This window comes from Chaetomium fimeti, assembly GCF_033439085.1.
Source record: "Chaetomium fimeti strain CBS 168.71 chromosome Unknown B0H64scaffold_2, whole genome shotgun sequence".
In the NCBI taxonomy this organism is placed as follows: domain Eukaryota; kingdom Fungi; phylum Ascomycota; class Sordariomycetes; order Sordariales; family Chaetomiaceae; genus Chaetomium; species Chaetomium fimeti.
This window is the reverse complement of record NW_026944330.1, coordinates 1,831,701-1,849,390: the sequence shown is the minus strand read 5'-3', so window position 1 is coordinate 1,849,390 and position 17,690 is coordinate 1,831,701. Positions and strand designations below refer to the sequence as shown.

At 55.3% G+C, this 17,690-nt stretch overlaps 6 protein-coding genes across 6 annotated transcripts; 3 read left to right on the top strand and 3 right to left on the bottom strand.

Moving 5' to 3' along the window:
- The first annotated feature begins 1,235 nt into the window (after window positions 1–1,235).
- B0H64DRAFT_386005 (uncharacterized protein) lies at window positions 1,236–3,209 on the top strand. The gene is made up of 3 exons (XM_062803115.1): window positions 1,236–1,764; window positions 1,823–2,450; window positions 2,513–3,209. The coding sequence occupies exons 1-3, from the start codon at window positions 1,481–1,483 to the stop codon at window positions 2,882–2,884; spliced, it is 1,284 nt and encodes a 427-aa protein (XP_062662244.1). The 5' UTR covers window positions 1,236–1,480; the 3' UTR covers window positions 2,885–3,209.
- B0H64DRAFT_81498 (uncharacterized protein) lies at window positions 2,791–6,084 on the bottom strand. Its single transcript, XM_062808819.1, has 3 exons — window positions 5,603–6,084; window positions 4,500–5,538; window positions 2,791–4,449 (listed from the first exon to the last, which is right to left on the bottom strand). Exons 1-3 carry the CDS (start codon window positions 6,012–6,014, stop codon window positions 3,093–3,095), a joined length of 2,808 nt encoding a protein of 935 aa, XP_062662243.1. The 5' UTR covers window positions 6,015–6,084; the 3' UTR covers window positions 2,791–3,092.
- Window positions 6,085–7,609: 1,525 nt separating this feature from the next.
- Window positions 7,610–9,152, bottom strand: B0H64DRAFT_354360 (uncharacterized protein; the record flags this gene model as incomplete). The annotated part of the gene is made up of 2 exons (XM_062801533.1): window positions 8,660–9,152; window positions 7,610–8,457 (listed from the first exon to the last, which is right to left on the bottom strand). Exons 1-2 carry the CDS (start codon window positions 9,126–9,128, stop codon window positions 7,610–7,612), a joined length of 1,317 nt encoding a protein of 438 aa, XP_062662242.1. The 5' UTR covers window positions 9,129–9,152.
- Window positions 9,153–10,441: 1,289 nt separating this feature from the next.
- Window positions 10,442–12,150, top strand: B0H64DRAFT_386000 (glycosyl hydrolase family 61-domain-containing protein). The gene is made up of 5 exons (XM_062803114.1): window positions 10,442–11,016; window positions 11,070–11,140; window positions 11,202–11,419; window positions 11,526–11,710; window positions 11,822–12,150. Exons 1-5 carry the CDS (start codon window positions 10,577–10,579, stop codon window positions 11,916–11,918), a joined length of 1,011 nt encoding a protein of 336 aa, XP_062662241.1. The 5' UTR covers window positions 10,442–10,576; the 3' UTR covers window positions 11,919–12,150.
- A 552-nt stretch (window positions 12,151–12,702) lies between these two features.
- B0H64DRAFT_318014 (uncharacterized protein) lies at window positions 12,703–15,897 on the bottom strand (the record flags this gene model as incomplete). The annotated part of the gene is made up of 4 exons (XM_062800364.1): window positions 12,703–13,156; window positions 13,229–14,352; window positions 14,402–14,941; window positions 15,001–15,897. The coding sequence occupies 4 exons, from the start codon at window positions 15,895–15,897 to the stop codon at window positions 12,703–12,705; spliced, it is 3,015 nt and encodes a 1,004-aa protein (XP_062662240.1).
- A 136-nt stretch (window positions 15,898–16,033) lies between these two features.
- B0H64DRAFT_81462 (uncharacterized protein) lies at window positions 16,034–16,842 on the top strand. Its single transcript, XM_062808818.1, has one exon. It carries the CDS (start codon window positions 16,171–16,173, stop codon window positions 16,759–16,761), a length of 591 nt encoding a protein of 196 aa, XP_062662239.1. The 5' UTR covers window positions 16,034–16,170; the 3' UTR covers window positions 16,762–16,842.
- Window positions 16,843–17,690: the final 848 nt, after the last annotated feature.

The following is a 17,690-nucleotide window of genomic DNA, read 5'->3' as shown; positions in this document are numbered from 1 at the left end:
TTGCAAGCCACCTATACTATCTAGGTAATCATTGCAACGTCAGGTCTGTTCCTTGAGCTGTGTGATGAAACTCCCGTGGAGGGTTGAGTTAGCCTCGCAACTCGTGCTATATATGACTTTGGACCACGCAGCCCGCATTTCAGGCCTTGACCATCCTCTCTCCGGGGCCGTTCCTCTCAACGAGGTGGACGGCGTGTCACTTCCGAAAATCGGATCCCGGAAACTCCGGTCATAAACTCCTCACATAACATGAGCGGTAATCTCGGGGAAATGGTTAGCAGTGAGTGGTGACGGGAAAGGGAAGACAACCATCTGGGCATAGTCACATTACGCTGTCCCCACCCTAGTATATCACGCCAAACGGCTTGCGGCACCATCCAATGCCCACAACGCCGGTTCCACCGGCGGATGTCTGGGATTCGGGTCTCATGTGGAGAGCACTCTTGGCCAATGATCCTTTCGGGGATATCGGGTATCCGTCACAAGGAGCTGAGGTCCCCAAGCCAGGTGCGGGACTAAGCCTGGGATCTTTTACTCAGAAGTGATGCCTAGATAGGTGCGGAGAGAAAATGCAAGAATGAGGTGTTGGTGTCTGTCGTTGTCTACGAAGTACATAGATTTAGTTATTCTAATTATCTGGGAAGATAAAGAGCAATGTTTGCCGGTGTTGGATTCGCAGCACACGATTTGATGAGAAAAGCTCAAAGCCGAGATGTGGCTAACCCAACAGTCCCGAGTCTCCTGTTGGGTTTATATATTAATAACCCGGAGTTAAAATACCATCCTCATGCGCTTGGTGAGTATCATCTTCGCCAGTTTTCTGTTCTCGGGACCTGTGGGGCTCATTTGAACCCGGGGAGGTCGGCAGCCGTCACGTTGGCTGCCATGGTTCAAGGGTATGTGTTTCAGTTGTCTCCCAAAGGGGAAAAGGGCGTTTACCGCTGGTTGGGCGGCTTCTTGGCTGATTGCTTAACTACATCCAAAAGGGTTAGCAAAAAGAGAGTTGGCCGTGTGTGATCACACGTTCAATGTTGCTTTTCATCAAACAGGGGCAATCTTTCGCCGGTGAGATTCTGTAATCGTAACCCGCCACGCGGGCTCTTCTTTTTTGGGGAGGTGGAGAGCGCCCAGGCGAGCGTATTTAACGAACTTGAACAAGCGTATCGTCGACTAACCGGATAAGCTACCTCGTACATACAGGACATCCACGAAGCTTCCCACCCTCCCTTGCAGCAGCCCAATAGGATGAAGCCCCGGTGGGAGAGCCGGGTTGATCACGCCGCTAGCGGACAGGCGGAGCTTGTCTGTTTCTCCGGCCCATGAGTTTGGATATAATCTGTCTGCACCTCTCACTTTTGGCACCGTCTGATATTGTACCGGTGAATCTCTTCTGCAAACAGACACCTCCTCATATCAGTGGTCCCCGGCCTGACTTCCTTTTCCCGGCCATTTTCCCACTGAATATCGCTTTTATCCAGCCATGCGGGTTGTCATTGTGGGCTCGGGGCTGAGCGGCTTGGTCATGGGCCATTGCCTGCTCAAGGCCGGCATTGACGATTTTGTCATCCTGGAACGTAGACCAGATCCCATGGAACGGAGTGGTTCGGTCATTGGCTTCTTTCCGCATACGTTCAGGATTCTGGATCAGCTCGGCCTACTAAAAGACTTCCGACAACTCTCTGAGCCGGTCCACCACTGGATTCACCTTGACCCTCGCGGCCGAACCATTTCTGACGGCGAGTTCTTCGACCGCATCCAAGCCAAGTGAGTCGCTCCAAATTCTGGATATCAACGTGGAGGCTAATCATGGGATATTACCAAGCCATGGGTATTTCTCAATGTTCTTCATGCGTTGCGAGGTGATGGAACTCCTTTACTCCAAGCTACCGAACAGGGAGCGCTACGTTTTGCCGAACAAGAAAGTCACTGCTGTAAAGCAAGACGACTCCTCGGTTACGGTGACCTGTGCGGACGGGTCGGTGTACGAAGGCGACGTTCTAGTCGGGTGCGACGGCGTGCACAGCGCCGTCCGGCGTCTCGCTTTCCCACCGTCAACAGAAAAGCCTAAGGCGCCTCCTAGGTCCGAGTACCGTGGTCTGTTTGGGTCCAGTCCTCTGCCAGACGGCGTTCCGCCTTGCAACCTCACAGAGACGCACGACACCAACACTGCCTTTACGTTGCTGTGCACAGAGAAAACAGCATTTTGGCTGGTTACCGACCTCAAAGACAAGGACGCGCCGGCCGTCGGGAGATACTCTGAGGAAGATATCCTTGCGCTTGTCGACAGGTGCAAAGACCACTCGGTGGCTGCAGGGGCGGCGGTCACCTTTGGAGACTTGTGGCGGACACGGAACTTGTCGCCTGGTCCGGGCATGTACGACTACAACGAGGGTGTTGCTGAGAAGTGGCATGACGGGAGAGCGGTGATTGTTGGAGACGCAGCACATAGCGTAAAGTATCCCGCCGGTATCATAAAACCTCGAACCTGAACTAACAAACCGCCTCCTCTCAGATGACACCAAATATTGGCCAGGGGGGCAACAACGCCATACAATCCGTCGCATCCTTCGTCAACCACCTCCGCGCGGTTGCTCAGGAGAAACCCAATCCAGAAGTGGCGGATCTCGAAAAGGCTTTCGCCGGTTTCCAAAAGGAGCGCAAGGCACCAGCGGAATTTATTACGGGCATAACGGGAAAGTACACTCGGTGGACTTCGTATCGGACTTGGTCTGGCTGGTTCATACAGTCCTGGCTCTGGCCGCTGCTAGGTGACCGGTTCGTCATAGACCGATTGTTGTCGCCCGTTATCAAGGACAGTGTCAAGTTGGATTTTGTGGAACTGAAGAACCCCCCTGCCGGCAGAGTGCCATGGACGCACGCCTGATCGATCTTAGGTTGGGGATGTGAGAAGTGCAAGTTGAAGACTGGGTCGTGGGATGTTGGACAAGCTGTACAGAATACGAGTTGGCTTTTTCTCCTGAAGCGGGCGTTTGGATGCCTGTCGAGCATATAAACAATGAAGACCGCGTTTGATCCCGTTCTAGCATCTAGAACACTGTGTCCAACCAACCATCTCCTGGTGATCTGGTGGTTTACATGACCATACACCCCCAGCCCCTGGTCTCCCCCCCGCGGCTACCCCCGCTAGATTGTAGGCCCTCGAACTCACTGTCACACGGCAAACTCGACAATACCCGTGTCACACGCTCATCAGCATCAGTAAGAGCCCACTCCGGTACCTTCTGCAGCGCTCCCGTTTTTTTTGCCTCGTGAACTATGCTTGGCAGCACACCGCGCCGAAAAAGACCAACGTAAAACTGATGAAGGCCCATCTTGGTTCTAACATCCAGATCAGGTTGGAATCCATACTCGATCGCTGCTGCAGCAATCTCCGGAGCGGCTGTCAGGACATTAGCATCCTCGATGGCAAGAAAGTGCCTTAGCCTCCACACGGAGGGCCGGGGGTTCCCTCCGGGGTACGCCAGAAACTCGCCCAGAGCCGAGCCGTCAGCTACTCGGGAGACTTGGTATCGTTCAAAGAGGGCCATCAGCGAACCCTCTTCCCAGGCGGTCCAGAACTCCTCGAATGTGCAAGCAGGAATATCCCGAGGCGCAAGATGTTCCATGCCAACACTCCTAAAGTGTTCTTGGGCTAGCTTGTTGCCGAAAAGAAGCCGCTGATAGAGATTTGACAGGCTGTTTTCGTCGTACGCATCTGAACAGACAACGTAGCCAAAGTCAAACCAAAGGTCGAGATTTCGCATGACAGGTGGCGGGTGTGTACTGTCGAGAAGAAGGGTGAGGAAGAAGAAGCAGTTTTGTTTCGCCCACGGCGTGAGCCGTTCGATAGGCTTCGCCTGATCCGCCGGGTCCAGATAAACCCTGGCTTCGCGGAATCGCTCTTGGATGTAGTTGTGCACATCGTCTTCATCACGCGTCGAGTTCTTGCTAGCATCGAGAACATGCCTGTGTCGGAGAAACCAGGTATAGTAGCCACCGCGGCAATTCTCTGGTAGCGTCGAGAACAGCTCGATGATTTTATCAGCAAGTATGCCCTGCGTCATCCAGCGATCCACTTCTTGACTGGGAACCAACTGATAGTTGAAGACGCCAATATATAGCCCAAAGAGTTTAGACTCCTCACGCCGGTTCCTGCAGCGCTGAAATCCATAGTCCTCTCGGACCCGAGAATCCTCGGGGTGGGAATCGTGAAAACAGTCCCGGCGAAGAAGGTCCGCCGTTGTAATAGGCCGGCGGTTGCACGCGAACAAATGTAGATCAGCGGCCTCGTCTTCGCAGGAGACACTGCAGAACCAAGTTCCGCTGCAATGCGAGCACCTCCGTGTCGTTATCTTTTCGCAATCGGAACCCCCACAGTGACCTGAAGTAGCCACGACTTCCGTGATGGACTGTTCTGTCTCCGTCTCGTTGTCCGAATATGAGGCACCCCTGCTGAATCTGTCAGTTTGCACGGGGTGCGAATCTCAGAAACGACTTACTCTGAACTCGACGCTTTTACAAGGAGATTTGCTCGCTGATTCTGCAGGTAACTTGATATCATGGAAGTCGTCGAGGGCACATTCGATCCTGGCAGGACGGTGCTTATGGTTGAGGCACCGACCGTCGATTCCTTCGCCTGGGGCAATACCACGGTATCCCGACTCTTTATCTCGGCTCTAAGCAAAGACTCGAGATCCCTCACAGAACGTATGATTTGCTCCATCTGAGCCATCGGTAACCCCTGAAAGTCGGGAAGGCCCCAGAGGTTGTATAGTTTGCCGTGGGACCCTCTCGTCTTGACTCCGCCAAAGAGGGCGAGGAAGTGCCAGCATAGAAAACAACTCTTCTTGCTGCAGCCAATGTAGTCAACAGCTGAGGAGCCCACGCTGCCGATTTTGGGGGGGTGGATATAAAGCTGCAGCAATTGCATCTCGGCGTGGACCTCCCATGTCGATGATTGTAGCTTGTCGAATTCCTGCGCGAGCTTGCGCTTAGTCCACCGCGGCCGCTTGCCTTCGGGTGCCAGGAGGTCATTGACTCCATCGTCTGTGAATGCACATCCAAGATGCTGAAAGAGTCTGCCTAGCGTCCAAATTTGGCCGTGCTCCGAACTGGAGGCTTTACGAGGAGCTACGCAGCCGACGGTAGAGATCGAAATCGTGGCTATCCCCGGCAGCTTTTCCGCAGCGCGTACAAGAACGCCAAACGAGGTCCGGACTCTTCCTAAAAACCCCAGGCAGGCCCTCAGACTCCGGGAGCCGGAGGGCCAGACCTCGCTAAAATCGTCTTCCGAGAAGGTTTTGTACAACTCGTGTGCTTGGGCTACCAGCACCTCGCTTTTCTCTGTGTTGGATACGTACTGGGCAAAAGCGGCATCGCACAGTTCCCTCAGGTGGGCAACGAGTTGCGACGGGGATTCCCGTTGCTCTCCCTGCATATATCGCTTGAGTACTTGTCTGAGATCGCAGATGTAGTCGTGGATTCTCGCCTCGTAGTGCTTGAGGATAAGAGCCCAAAGCTCGTCCCGGCTGCTTATGTCTTTTGGTATCTTAGCGTATGAGCGGTCCCAAAGACGTTATTATCAGGGAGGTCGGAGCCCAACCTTGACCCTCTGCAATGCGCCGAAGCAGAGCCTCAGTACACTTCATAAAAGCTTCATCCCTTGGACGGAACTTGCTATTCCTAGCGACGAACACTCGAACTTCATCATGAGAGTTGGTCATCAAGGTAGCGCTAACATGGCGGCCGCCCTTCTCGTTGGCCACCAACTCTGCCAGTCTGTCAAGGAATGCTCTCTGCAATCTGCTGCTGCCAAAGTCGGCGAGCGTTGACACTTTGGTCGAATCGGCGTCGTCCAACGCAAGATCACCATCGTCTGGAGTGTACAGATGCGATTCGTCGAAACGCGTCGGGGCCCCGACTTGACCGTGGTAGCGCAGCCGTAGCAGCTTCGTAAGGGCTTCAAATTTGGCTCTGTCGAGACCGTTTGTCTCCCAGTCAAAGCGCCCCGCCATGTTCTGCCATATAAGGACCTTTTTCTCCTAGGGCGGAGCATCAGTAGGGGGTATGGAAGATGCTACCGGCGGCCGGAATGCACGTGTGGTCGGGCTTCGTCGGTAGGCTCGACGAGCTCAAGCCTCCAGTGCGGGCACCAATGAAAACGGGCCGGGACGCCACCACTGTGATCCTTTCAACACAATGTCCCCATGTGAAGCCACAAAGGTCATGTATTCAGAGGAGTGTAGATGTGCATATATTGGAGCTGTAGGTCCTGTAGCTGACGGTGTGGGGGTTAGGATAGGTGAAGAAAGAGAGGCCTCGCCGAGGGTGATGAGGGGCGTTTCATGCTCGAGGACGAAGACGCACTGGGCTTGCTTTAGGGAGGACTGAAAAGCGGCCTCTGATGCTGTGCAGCGATGGCGTATGAGACCACCATGAGATAGCTAAAGGAAGAATCAGGGAAAGCTCAGGGCAAATCAGCCATAGCTCACCCTAGCTCAGTACTGCGAACGAAAAAGGAAATATCATGAGCCTAGATTAGTCTCAGACAACTAGGCTGTTTCGAGGGGGGCGCCGGTTACGTGGTAGACGAAGGGAGCGCATTTCCTTGCGCCTCACTGAATCTAACGCAGTGCCACTTCAGTACCGCAGGGGGAGCAAAATGGGAGGATTTCATAGCTCAGGTACCTCGGTTCGGTCCACGGCGAGACTTAGAGAGAATACTATGAAAACCTCGGCCAAGACACGGGGCGCGACTTTTGCTTGAGGACGCTGACGCCATCGCGGAGACGACTAAATACCAGGGACCTTGGTTTCTCCAGGCGGATTCTTTCCTCCCTCACGCTTATAACCTAGTCATGACCCTATCGGTCTGGCTAGCTGGGCGAAAACCTGTCCCACCAGTCGATCACATCCCTGCAAACAACCCTCCGGACTCTTCAATGCCATTACTAGTACCTCAAGACCAACTCCAGGGACTACCGACCCGGGTCATATCCGATAGAGATCCGGAGTTTCTCTCTAACATGTGGAAGGGCATCATCAAGGCGCTCAAGGTGTCAGTGTTGTTGTCAACATCCTACCACCCGCAGATAGATGGTCTTTCCGAAAGGAAGAACCAAAATATCGAGATGTTTATCCGGTATTATATTGCGGTGGATAACGGAACTCCATAAACCGACATTCTACTAGCTCGCCGATCGCCACTGGAACTCGTCTGTAGAGTTTAAGCCGAAGAGCGTAGTAGATCTCGTCTTCTAGAAATTGAATAAGGGATATCGAGACGCTTGTTGGTTGTTCTATTAGAAGGAGGGGCGTAGCTCAGGAGAATATAAAGAAATGGCATATTGCGGTGCCTCGCGAAAGGTTCAGGCCGGGTTTTATAGGCCGGGTTTTATCGGCCGGACTGTATCGACAAAGGAAGCCACGATTCCAGTGAAGCAACTTGCTGGTGGCGTGAAAGCTTATCTCGGAGCCTAGAGAGCGACTTCTGGGGGAACTTGTATCAAGGCCGAAAGGACCGGCTCCTTCGTCTTCCGAGCCGAATTAACGGCCTCGGTCCGTATAAGGTACCTACCTGACAATTTGCCAACGACTCCTCTAGTGTATACTAGTAGCCCAAGTCCCCCCGGTATTCAATATTAAGAGTGACAAAGTCGACCCCCACCGCTTGGAACGAAGCGCGAATAGCCTCGAGTTCCGATTGGACCCACGATGGAGCGATATGAACTTCCGAGTAATCAAACCTGAAGGGATCGAAAGTATCGGCGTCGACATCGATTATACGCAACCTCCTAAAGCGACCGGCCTCGACTTTGGCAAGTAAACCCCGTAGGGCAGGGTTGAGAGTGTGGTGGTATCCGCGAAGCTTAACCTCGCAAATCGAGGAAGGAAGGGTTGAGGCGAAGAGGTTTAAAACTTCGCTAGGTGTAAAGTGTGGGCGGTCGTAAAAGAAACATGCCTCGGTACAGAGCATCTCCAACGAGTCCAAGCAGCGCAGCAGAGAGAGGCCGCGGAAATCGGGGCCAGTTAATACCCTACGTTCACCCGTCGTGTAGCTCAGTTCCTTCAGCGTGGTTTTCCACGGGGCCAATACCCGGATGAGCTCGTCGAATCCGACACCGGGCGCCCGATAAGCCGTATTTGCTGTTTGTCCGAGGTTGAACTTGCAAAGTCTTGGCCCAACCGGGGGCAAAAGGATGTCGAGGTCGCGAAGGGACAAGCAAGTGTTTGCAAGCTTCAGCTCAGTGAGGTTCTGGAGCGGTTGTGGCTGGGTATGAAAGCTACCACAGTCATAAAAATGCAAAACCTCAAGATTGGGGGCTGTCGCGAGAAGGGGGATGGTGTAGTCGAGACGGTTGTGAGAACTTGGGCTGGAGCTGAATGCCAGTCTTCTGAGTGACGTCAAAGTCGGGCTCGGGAGCTGCAAAACGGCGACAAGGAGATTTTGAAAGGCTACTATAGCATAGGCTCTAAGGCAGTTGGGTAGTGTAAAACGAGCACTTTCCAAGTTCGGCACAAGACGCAGCAGCATCACAATCATGGCTGCGTATTCGGCGGCGTCGCGGAATGAGATAGGCCGGGAAAGGCGCGTGTTGGTTACAACATCCACGATTGCTTCTTCGCTCAGCGTGCTTAGTGTTTTATTATTGCTCAAGACGTCGCGGAGCATATTGACGACAGGGGTAAGGGGGGGGACGGGGAAGATCCCCAGGAGATAGGAAGATATCGACATACGCAACCTCGACCTCGCGGATTCGCGGCGCGCGATGTGGCTGGTCCCACGAGTTGTTAAGAAGGCACCAAAGCGCCGGCCCCCGCAGGCTCGCGCGATGGCATAGATACTCCCCTGCCACGGCGTGTAAAGTTTTGTTCACACGGCTCATGTTGAGTAGGATCACAGAGCCGCCGGCGGTGCGGGAGCCCACCTCAATTGGCCCGCCGAAGCTCCCCCCGTGGTCGTGCTTACCGTCGAAGGGCCATGTGTCTCCTCGTCGGTTCCTCGCGCAGTGGGCGCAAAAGTAGCTGCATATCTCAGCGAGGAGTTCTATGGGCAGGGACTGAAGGCCTCGTCGGGATGCTTCGACCTTTGTGCCACCAGCTTCGGGCACGTTGATGGAAGCATTCATGGCCTTGTAACTAGTGCTTACTGTCCTCTCGAGCAAGAGATGATGACCTGCTAGGGAGGTCGGGAGCAGGGCGATTTATGTAGGCCTCCTCGCAGCGGCTAACCGGTTCCAGTGTTGTTGTTCTGGTATATATAAAAGGCATGCGACTGTCCAAGGTTTGTGGAACATCCTTAGTCAAAGGTGAGCACAAGGACTGCTACGTTACAAAGAATGCTACAGCAAGCACTAGCAATGTCTTACGTTTGTCTAAACTTCTGATGTCGAGTTGTTGCCTTGTAAATTACCAACCGCGTTCGTCACCCGCTCTCGCAGGAGACGCCGAGGAAGATTATGCCCAACAGCACCCGCGGGCCCATGGTCCGGGCCTTTGATCACGTCGTCCACGAGGCCACTAGAATCATCTAATAGGGCGGGATGGGCTGGTATGAAGAGAAGCACACCGCCTTTCTCGACGGGCCCCCAGCCAGCCCGGCCTCCGGCAATCTCGGTTGTTTTCCGTAAAGGGATCTTTTACTTTCCTCTGCCTTTGGGAGTTGGACCCCCCCCCTTTTTATTTCCTTCTATCCTACCGTGTACCTAGGTACTTATGTGTTCCTTCTTACATAGATACTTAGGCAGGCACTTAGCCTGCTTGCTGTTATCATAACCTGACGGCCCTGGCGGCAGCTACAACGACAAGGATGGACGCCCTCTGCATGTTACACTACACTTTGTAGACTTCACGGCCAGATCCAGTCACAGCCACACCTTCCCGAACCCACCTCATTTATCGAGGCAGATCGTGCATATTAATTGCTCAAACTGACGCCACTGACGCACGTTGACAAGCTGCCCACGTTTTTAATATCAAGCCTGTGAGGGAACCCGGGACATCTTCTGGGCAATGTCTCAACCCGCAACCCTTCGGTACCTATCCGAAATGGTTCTCGTCAACGCCAAAGTCTTGGCTTGGAAACGGGGACGAGATGCCCACTTAGCTTGCTTCAGGCAGATCACGGGAGATCGATCCGCATGGTATCCGCATAAGGCGACCCCTGAAGATTAACAGAACGCCAGGGTGGGATGGCATTGTTTCATTGAGACAACCGGGTTGTGGGGTGCATGTCTGGCATGGACTCCCACCAGGCGGCTCCAGGCGTGCCGGCTAAAATGGGATGCATCTTGATTGGCCGAGAGAACACGACCTTCACCATTTTAAGTAACCGGACAAGAGGTGTCCGTTGTTTCCCAGCTTTCAGGATTCGAAAGGGGCCGCGAATGACCCCGGCAGCCGGCCCGTTGGCGATGCGGTGCCGACAATAGCACTGCTGCCGTTGCAATGCCCCGCCGCCCGCCGGACCTCTTCCCTCCTCACTGGGGCGTATCTGAACGCGGCTCGCGCGAGTGCGACGTGCCCAGTTAAACCCGGCCTCGCGGGAGGTCCGGGTGGGTTGCTGGAGAAGCCATATATGAAGAGGACGCTCTTCTTCCTCTGGCCTCCTCCTCCCCCTGACCAGCCGCAACTCAGCTGCCCATCCTTCACAACCGATAACTTCCTCGTCCATAATACCACCATGAAGGGACTTCTCGGTGCTGCCGCCCTCTCGTTGGCGGTCAGCGATGTCTCGGCCCACTACATCTTCCAGCAGTTGACGGCGGGCGGGACCAAGCATGGTGTGTTCGAGTACATCCGCGAGCACACCAACTACAACTCCCCGGTCACCGACCTCGCCTCCAACGACCTCAGGTGTAACCTGGGTGGGCTTGCCGTAGGCTCTAGCACAAAAACTCTCTCTGTTCAAGCCGGCTCGTCCTTCACTTTCACTTCGGACGTGGCTGTGTATCACCAAGGTCCTACCAGTATCTACATGTCCAAGGCCCCCGGCGCTGCTTCCGACTATGACGGCAGGTACGTAACGTCCTTTGTTATTTACTCCTCTTCATCATCTAACATGTATCAAGCGGCGGTTGGTTCAAGATCAAGGACTTTGGCCCTACCTTCTCCGGCGGTAGTGCGAGCTGGGACCTCAGCAGTATGTCATGCCCCATCCCACCCTTCATCCCTTTCCAAACTGACCCAGCCTTTCCTTGTAGCCACCTACAGCGCCGAGATCCCCACATGCATCCCGGACGGTGACTACCTGATCCGCATCCAGCAGCTCGGCATCCACAACCCGTGGCCCGGTGGAATTCCCCAGTTCTACATCTCCTGCGCCCAGGTCACCGTGACCGGCGGCGGCAGCGGCAACCCCGGCCCGACCGTCTCCATCCCGGGCGCCTTCAAGGAGACCGACCCCGGCTACACCGCCAACGTAAGCCCCCCCCCCCCCCCCCCCCTTTTCCCCTTTTCCCATCCACCACCACAACTCCCCGCATGATGTCAACCGCCCACTAACACACCACCCCCCCCACCCGCAGATCTACTCCAACTTCAACAGCTACACCGTCCCCGGCCCGGAGGTGTTCAGCTGCAACGGCGGCGGCAGCAACAACGGCGGCGGTTCCAACCCGGGCGCCGAGGAGCCCACCACCACGCTGGTGACCACCACGCGCCCGCCCGCCCAGACCTCGTCCGTGCCCTCGGGCTGCAGCGTCGAGAAGTGGTACGTCTAACCCCCCAACCCCATACCCATACCTCGACTTCCTTTCCCCAGAGAAGGGGGGAGAATATGAGGGGAACTAGCCATCATGTTAACGGATGTTGCGTTTAATAGGGGCCAGTGCGGCGGCTCGGGCTACTCGGGCTGCACCACCTGCGCGTCGGGCTCGACCTGCAACGAGACCAACGAATACTACAGCCAGTGCGTGTAAATCATGCCTACCGCCGGCTTCGCGGGGGGCGTAGTGTTAAGAGGAGATGTGTGAAGAAGAGTGTTGCGTGTATCAGCGGACACAGGGGATGGTAACTTGGACAGGGGCGGGAGTGGGGGTGGGCTTCCACTTGACTTGGTTGAGTTTGCCTGCCTGCCTGCTTGCGTTTGCCTGGCATTCTGTGCATATATTTTAGCTTTTTTGGTAGTATATATTACGCTTTCAACGACCCTGATCGTGGTGGCACAAGTCTATCGCCTTCTCTAATCTTGAATGTTAGATGACCGGTTGTAGACGAGTTCATGATAGTCGGCCAACTAAGTAGGATATCCTCGGACCTAGGGTTGCTCGTATATCTAGGTAGTTCTAGCTCTAGGCAAGCTGGTGACCCCGAGGCCAGCCATGTTCGTCGATAGCTAGGAACTGAGAGCATTTACTATGCTAAGACTTACTACAAGGTACTCGAAGACTTTACCACGATTATAGGACGAGGGTTACTCGTGATAGTTGTGCTGTAATATTATCTTCTTCCTTTTCTTCTTTTCTTTTTCTTCTTCTTCTCTTTTCTTTTTTGTTTTTCCCATCTTTTCCAGTGACAGCGGTGGCGCAATGGTAGCCATAATGTTAACACTTAGTGGATATGCTCTGGCGAGGCGAGATGTGTGGTATCATTAACAGGACTGTCTGTCCCTCATTAAGGTAGGTGGTTCATGTCCGCATGCCAGACAAACCTCTATCCATATCCAAAACACCAACCCAAGAAAACCAAACCCAAAAACCGACGTTACGTCCCAGCCGTATTATCAACCACCGTAGAATCCACCCTCCGCGGAGCCGTCGTACTCCGACAAGCCCGCTCCAGCTCCTTCAACCACACGCCACTACACAGAGCCACATGGGTCCCCTTGAGGTGCTGCCGAAAGTTATCGGCGCGGTAGAACTTCTTCTTGCGGTCGCACACGCCGAAGCGGTGCACCGTCTCGACGTGCCTGACCAGCTCGTCGTGGTCCGGCACGCCGTCCTTGTGCTTGATCTCGCCGTTGCACAAGACACAAATGTTGCTAGTCTCGCCCCCGTAGGTCTGGGCGCGGTACGCCAGCAGCGGGTCCTTGAGCGCCTCGCACGACCAGAAGTCGGCCTTGAGGTGCAGCGCGTTGAGGTGCCGCTCGGCTTCGGTCGGCGACTTGAAGCGCTTCTTGCATTGCGGGCAGGGGTGCGGCTTCTCGGCTTCGTGGTTACTGGGCACGGAGGAGTCACGTCAGCGGGGGCTGCTATCGGTTGGGCGTGTTCGAGGATGCAGGGGAACTTACGTGAGCTCTTCGCTTGTGTGGAAATGGCGCGGCGCCCGCGGGCAGCAGCTGCAGACAAAGGTGGGCTCGGAGCCCAGGCCCGGGGCGACTGCCGGCCCGTCGTGCCGGACACCACTTTCCGCCATTGCCCGATCGAGTGACTGTGACGAGCCGTTGTGGTTGGCCGAGAACAGCGCGGTCGGGTTGATGGTTGCAAGATCCACGCACATGTCCCCGTTCAAATCGGCCACGCTGCCCGAGAAGGAAACGCCAGTAAAGATGGACGACTCGTACAAGCTAGTCATGTCCGTCGACATGGTCCGCGCCAAGCTGTCCGAACTCAGGTTGGAGAATTTGGTCGAGGCCTGTGCCGAATAACGGCTGTCCCACGAGTTCCTCTTGCTCTGGCCGAAGGGAGCACGAGGGAAGGGCGATCCCTCCTCGAAAGCACTGGGAGTTGGAGAGACGGGTGATCCCACCTTTCCTCGAACTGATGATGGCGAGGCCAATGCCAAGGGGGATCCCGGTCCTACCATGCCCGATGCCTCAAGTGCCGAGTCGGAGAAGTCGAGGGAGCCGATCTGGAGCAGCCGCCTCAGAAATTGGTACGGGGTTCTGATGCCAGCTTCGGGCCATTTGTCCACCTCACAGGCCACGCGGGCAGAAGAATGATGCAGCTCCGGGACTGAGGTCTCTGGGATGACGGAATTGTCCGTCAAGGCGTATTGCAACCTCCCATCGAGTAGAGGGTCATATTTGGCGGATGCGGCCGTGAATAACACGGCGGGCAGATGCAGATATTGGGTGGTTGTGAGGTCTTCGGCGGGAACATCGTCGGATGATTGAAAACGGAGCTGTTTCTCGATGGTAATCAATGCATGCCGGACGTAGCTTTGGATGTAAAGACTGTAAAAGGTCGACAGCCACCACCGCCTATCGCGCATGTTCTCCTTGTTGAAGATGACGGACGATAACTCGTCGACGTAGGCTGCGACTCGAGACCGGAGGTTATGAATGCACTCTACCTGGCATTGGCCGCCACCACAGTCCTCGTGGCCCCTGGGCGAAAGCAGGTTTGCCGAATGCAGTCGTAGTGCCTCCAGACAGTGTCGTAGACACACCATGGAAAGGATCACCAGCGATGTCTGGCAGCTGTCAGCAATGTAATCATTTGGTTGCAAATCATGTCCTTACCCTTCCAACCTCTGCCTCGTACAGGCCGGCCGTTTCCAGCATGTTCATAAAGCTTTCCCAGGACTTGATCTCGAGCGACGGCAACAAGGACTGATTCTCTGCAAGTTCCCAAGCGATGACGGCGATCAATTCGGTGTACGTGACCTGGCTGCCTCCAGCTGAATAGCTTCTTTGCAGAGAGCCCCGGTCACGGTACCGCCCGGCCTCAATGAATGAGGTGAAGGAAGCTTGGAAAGCCGGGTCCGTGATCGACAGTTTATACTCGCTGCCTTCGAGCACAGTCTTCATATCGGCCAGCCTTTGACTCTCGGCCGAGAGGAGACATCGTTCGGCGACGTCGACGGAGCGGCAGCGCCGTGCGAGGGAAGACGTGTCACAGTGTTGCAGCGGTTTCGGCTCAGGGCAAAGTAGTTGTGGCGGCGCTGAGTCGCGAAGAGGTCCACGTCGGCAGCCGATCAGAGGCCAGAGGGGTGCGTCTTCGCCGAGATGGGGCATCGGTACACTTTGTAGACAACATCGACAGGGACTCCCCGGATCACACTTGGATAGGGGTTAGCTTTGCTGTCGTGAGCACCATATTCTAGACGGAAAAAACTCACTTTGCGGCGGAGAACCTTGCACCTCCAGCAAGCACCGCCAGCCGCTTCCAGGGCCCGCATGTCGCGACGACCATTTTCAGAAAGGGGCCCTCGACGGCCGCCTTTTGAGATGGATGTCTTGAGGGTGGAAACGTGCTTGCTAATCGAGTCGCTGATGCGCTCGCTGCGGCTTGGCCGGCGCACAAGTGGTTGGTCGTCATTGCCTAGTTCGACCGGTTGTGTGGATTCGGAATCGGGCTCTTGGATAAAGTGGGCGGCAATATCAAATGTTTGATGCTCGAGCACCACGGGCAAACCCGGCAAGCAAAGTGCGGAGTCAAGTTCAGTGGACGACCGGGAAAACGGAGAGGATAGACGGCGCGGGGAAGGCCGGGGCTTCGCAGGGGCTTGGGCTGGCTCGAGGCGCGACATTGAGACCTCGCGGCTCCTCACATCATGGTTGTAGCCCAGGCCCAGCTCCATGGCCAGAGTGTGCAACACGACAGCCTTGGATGGGTCGCAGTTCTTGAACCTAATCTCATCTCCGGCCCAGCCCTTGGATAAAAGCGACAATTGCCTGCGCAACCGTTGGCGGGCCAGACCATTCGGTGAGCCGTCCTCCAACGACTTTGCATCGTCAGAGCCAGCATCGGAACGCGACGCCGAAAAGATAGTACGGGTAGGAGAGGGCGCAGGTGGTGGTTGCGGTATATCGATAGGATAAGATGACTGCTCAAGCTGGGCGTTGTAGCTTGATGCAACCGGTAAAACACCTTCATCTTCGGCGAAGAGAAAGTCGGCGGGCATGCTCGTCATTGGGGGCCCGTAGTCGAGGTCCATGTTGGATTCATGGTGATTGATGGCGGGATCCAAGTCGCCGGCCCAAAGAGCGGCCTCAAGGTCGAAGTCGAGATCCATCGGGTCTCCGAGATATTGGGCGGCGGCGACATCCTGGCTTGGGATACCCGAGTTTCCAAGGTAAGAAGCAGGATTGAACTGGTCCGTGACATCCGCGGGATAATGGCTTGCAGTTGCAGCATTCTCCTCATCAATTCCCGCCAAGCGAGGTGCGCTGTGGAAGTTTGCTGCATCTGTGGGCGGGTTAGCAGGGGGTTGCTTGCTTCAGTTTCAACGACAGCAGTGGCCGTGATAAGAAAAATGATAAAATAAAATGAAATAAAACAAAAAAGAATGAGTAATGCGAAAGCGCGTGCTCATGCGCGCAGCTTGTCAGCGACCTTACCCATTTCACGATGCAGGGCCCGGAGCGGGCCGTTCTTGCTCTGCTTGTCGGTGTCGCAGAGCAACGGAAAGGCGCGGGAGTGGGGTCGGCCGGCAGGGCAGCGCGGAGGTCCACGGCGGTCCAAAGTGCCCGACAGGTGTCCACTTGCACGAGGGAAAGGGAGCGGGCCGGCGGGTCAGGGACTCAGGGCAGAGAACGAGTGCCTGAAACCATCAAGCAGCTCCCAGATCTCTCTTTTTCCTCTTCGGCCGGTGGCAACGAAAATCGGACGAAATGCAGACTCCACGAGAGGGGTCGAAAGAAAGGACGACGACCTCTCACGGATTTTCTTGTTCAGGCAGAAACCCGGCTGCCCTGCCCTCGCTTTCTGCAAGTGGCAGACCCCAAGCGAGGCCGCCGCCAATGACTCCGCCTCTGGGAGTGGGGAAAGGGCAGACGGGCAGACTGGCAGACTGCAGGTGGTCCGCGAGACGGGAGCCATGGGTGCATCACGCCAACTCCAGCCACGGACTGCTGCCAGCCATTCCAGGATTAGCTAAGCTGGGGGACGAAGGGAACTGGGGGCTTGTTGCTCAAACATGGAACCTTGAATTGCTTTGACCTCTCGTGAACGGGGCCAACTGCCGCGAGACTTCGTCAACTTCCCTGCAACGAGCGCCCGAGCAACCGAGCAACTGCAAAAGCCTGCCATCAAGGTTGCATCAGCGTGCATTGTAAATGGATGCCGACAGCCAGGACCGCCAGCCTGGACGGCCTGGCAGGGGTCTTCGGGAGGATGTGCCGCCGCTGCTTGCTTTTGCGCAACGAAGTTCCGCTCCCTCTCCCGACAGCACGCAGTCAGCCTCGGCCAAATGCTGACCATCGCAAAACTCGAAGTGCTTGCCAAACCGGGACCAGAGTGCCAACCAAAACTCGGCTGGCAGCCCTGCTGAAATCTGATTTGATGGGAAGGAACCGGGGAGAAGTTCGTGTCCCAATTTAGCGGTTAACGTTAAAACGATCAACTTTCTGCTTCGGGTCGCCAAAAGTGGAATGACCACTGCAGCTGTGCTGTGTGCATGTGCCGAACAAGAACCCGAAGAAACTTGCTCGTCATCCATGTTCGAAGCTTGTTCCGACCACTTAACCGTCTCCATGCGCGAGGAAGAGCGAGCCATTTACAGTTCTACCCTGGTTTGTTTGTTAGCGCGCCCCATTCGGCAGGGGTCCCGGTTCAAAAGTTGAAAACCCCTACCTTGATAGCCCAGCAACGGTTTAAAATGGAGGAAACTGTGATAAATAGAATCTTTTATAAAGACAATTCTAGTCAAGACCTTTTTTCCGTCGAAAAGGGCGCCGTTTTGCCGTTGAGTTGGAGATTTTGGCATGGACCCCGGTCTTGAAGTCGCGCGCTAACGAACAAACCAGGGGGGGACTGTACAAATCTCTCAACATTGAACAACCACATAACCATCCTCACAAGGACACT

Coding starts and splice junctions, on each gene's coding strand:
- B0H64DRAFT_81498 (XM_062808819.1), bottom strand. CDS start 6,014: ATGGCGGGGCGCTTTGACTGGGAGACAAACGGTCTCGACAGAGCCAAA. Junction 5,539..5,602: donor GCGCATTGCAGAGGGTCAAG/GTTGGGCTCCGA, acceptor AGATACCAAAAG/ACATAAGCAGCCGGGACGAG. Junction 4,450..4,499: donor GTAAAAGCGTCGAGTTCAGA/GTAAGTCGTTTC, acceptor CAGATTCAGCAG/GGGTGCCTCATATTCGGACA.
- B0H64DRAFT_81462 (XM_062808818.1), top strand. CDS start 16,171: ATGAGTAATGCGAAAGCGCGTGCTCATGCGCGCAGCTTGTCAGCGACC.
- B0H64DRAFT_386005 (XM_062803115.1), top strand. CDS start 1,481: ATGCGGGTTGTCATTGTGGGCTCGGGGCTGAGCGGCTTGGTCATGGGC. Junction 1,765..1,822: donor TTCGACCGCATCCAAGCCAA/GTGAGTCGCTCC, acceptor GATATTACCAAG/CCATGGGTATTTCTCAATGT. Junction 2,451..2,512: donor TTGGAGACGCAGCACATAGC/GTAAAGTATCCC, acceptor GCCTCCTCTCAG/ATGACACCAAATATTGGCCA.
- B0H64DRAFT_386000 (XM_062803114.1), top strand. CDS start 10,577: ATGAAGAGGACGCTCTTCTTCCTCTGGCCTCCTCCTCCCCCTGACCAG. Junction 11,017..11,069: donor GCTTCCGACTATGACGGCAG/GTACGTAACGTC, acceptor ACATGTATCAAG/CGGCGGTTGGTTCAAGATCA. Junction 11,141..11,201: donor TGCGAGCTGGGACCTCAGCA/GTATGTCATGCC, acceptor CTTTCCTTGTAG/CCACCTACAGCGCCGAGATC.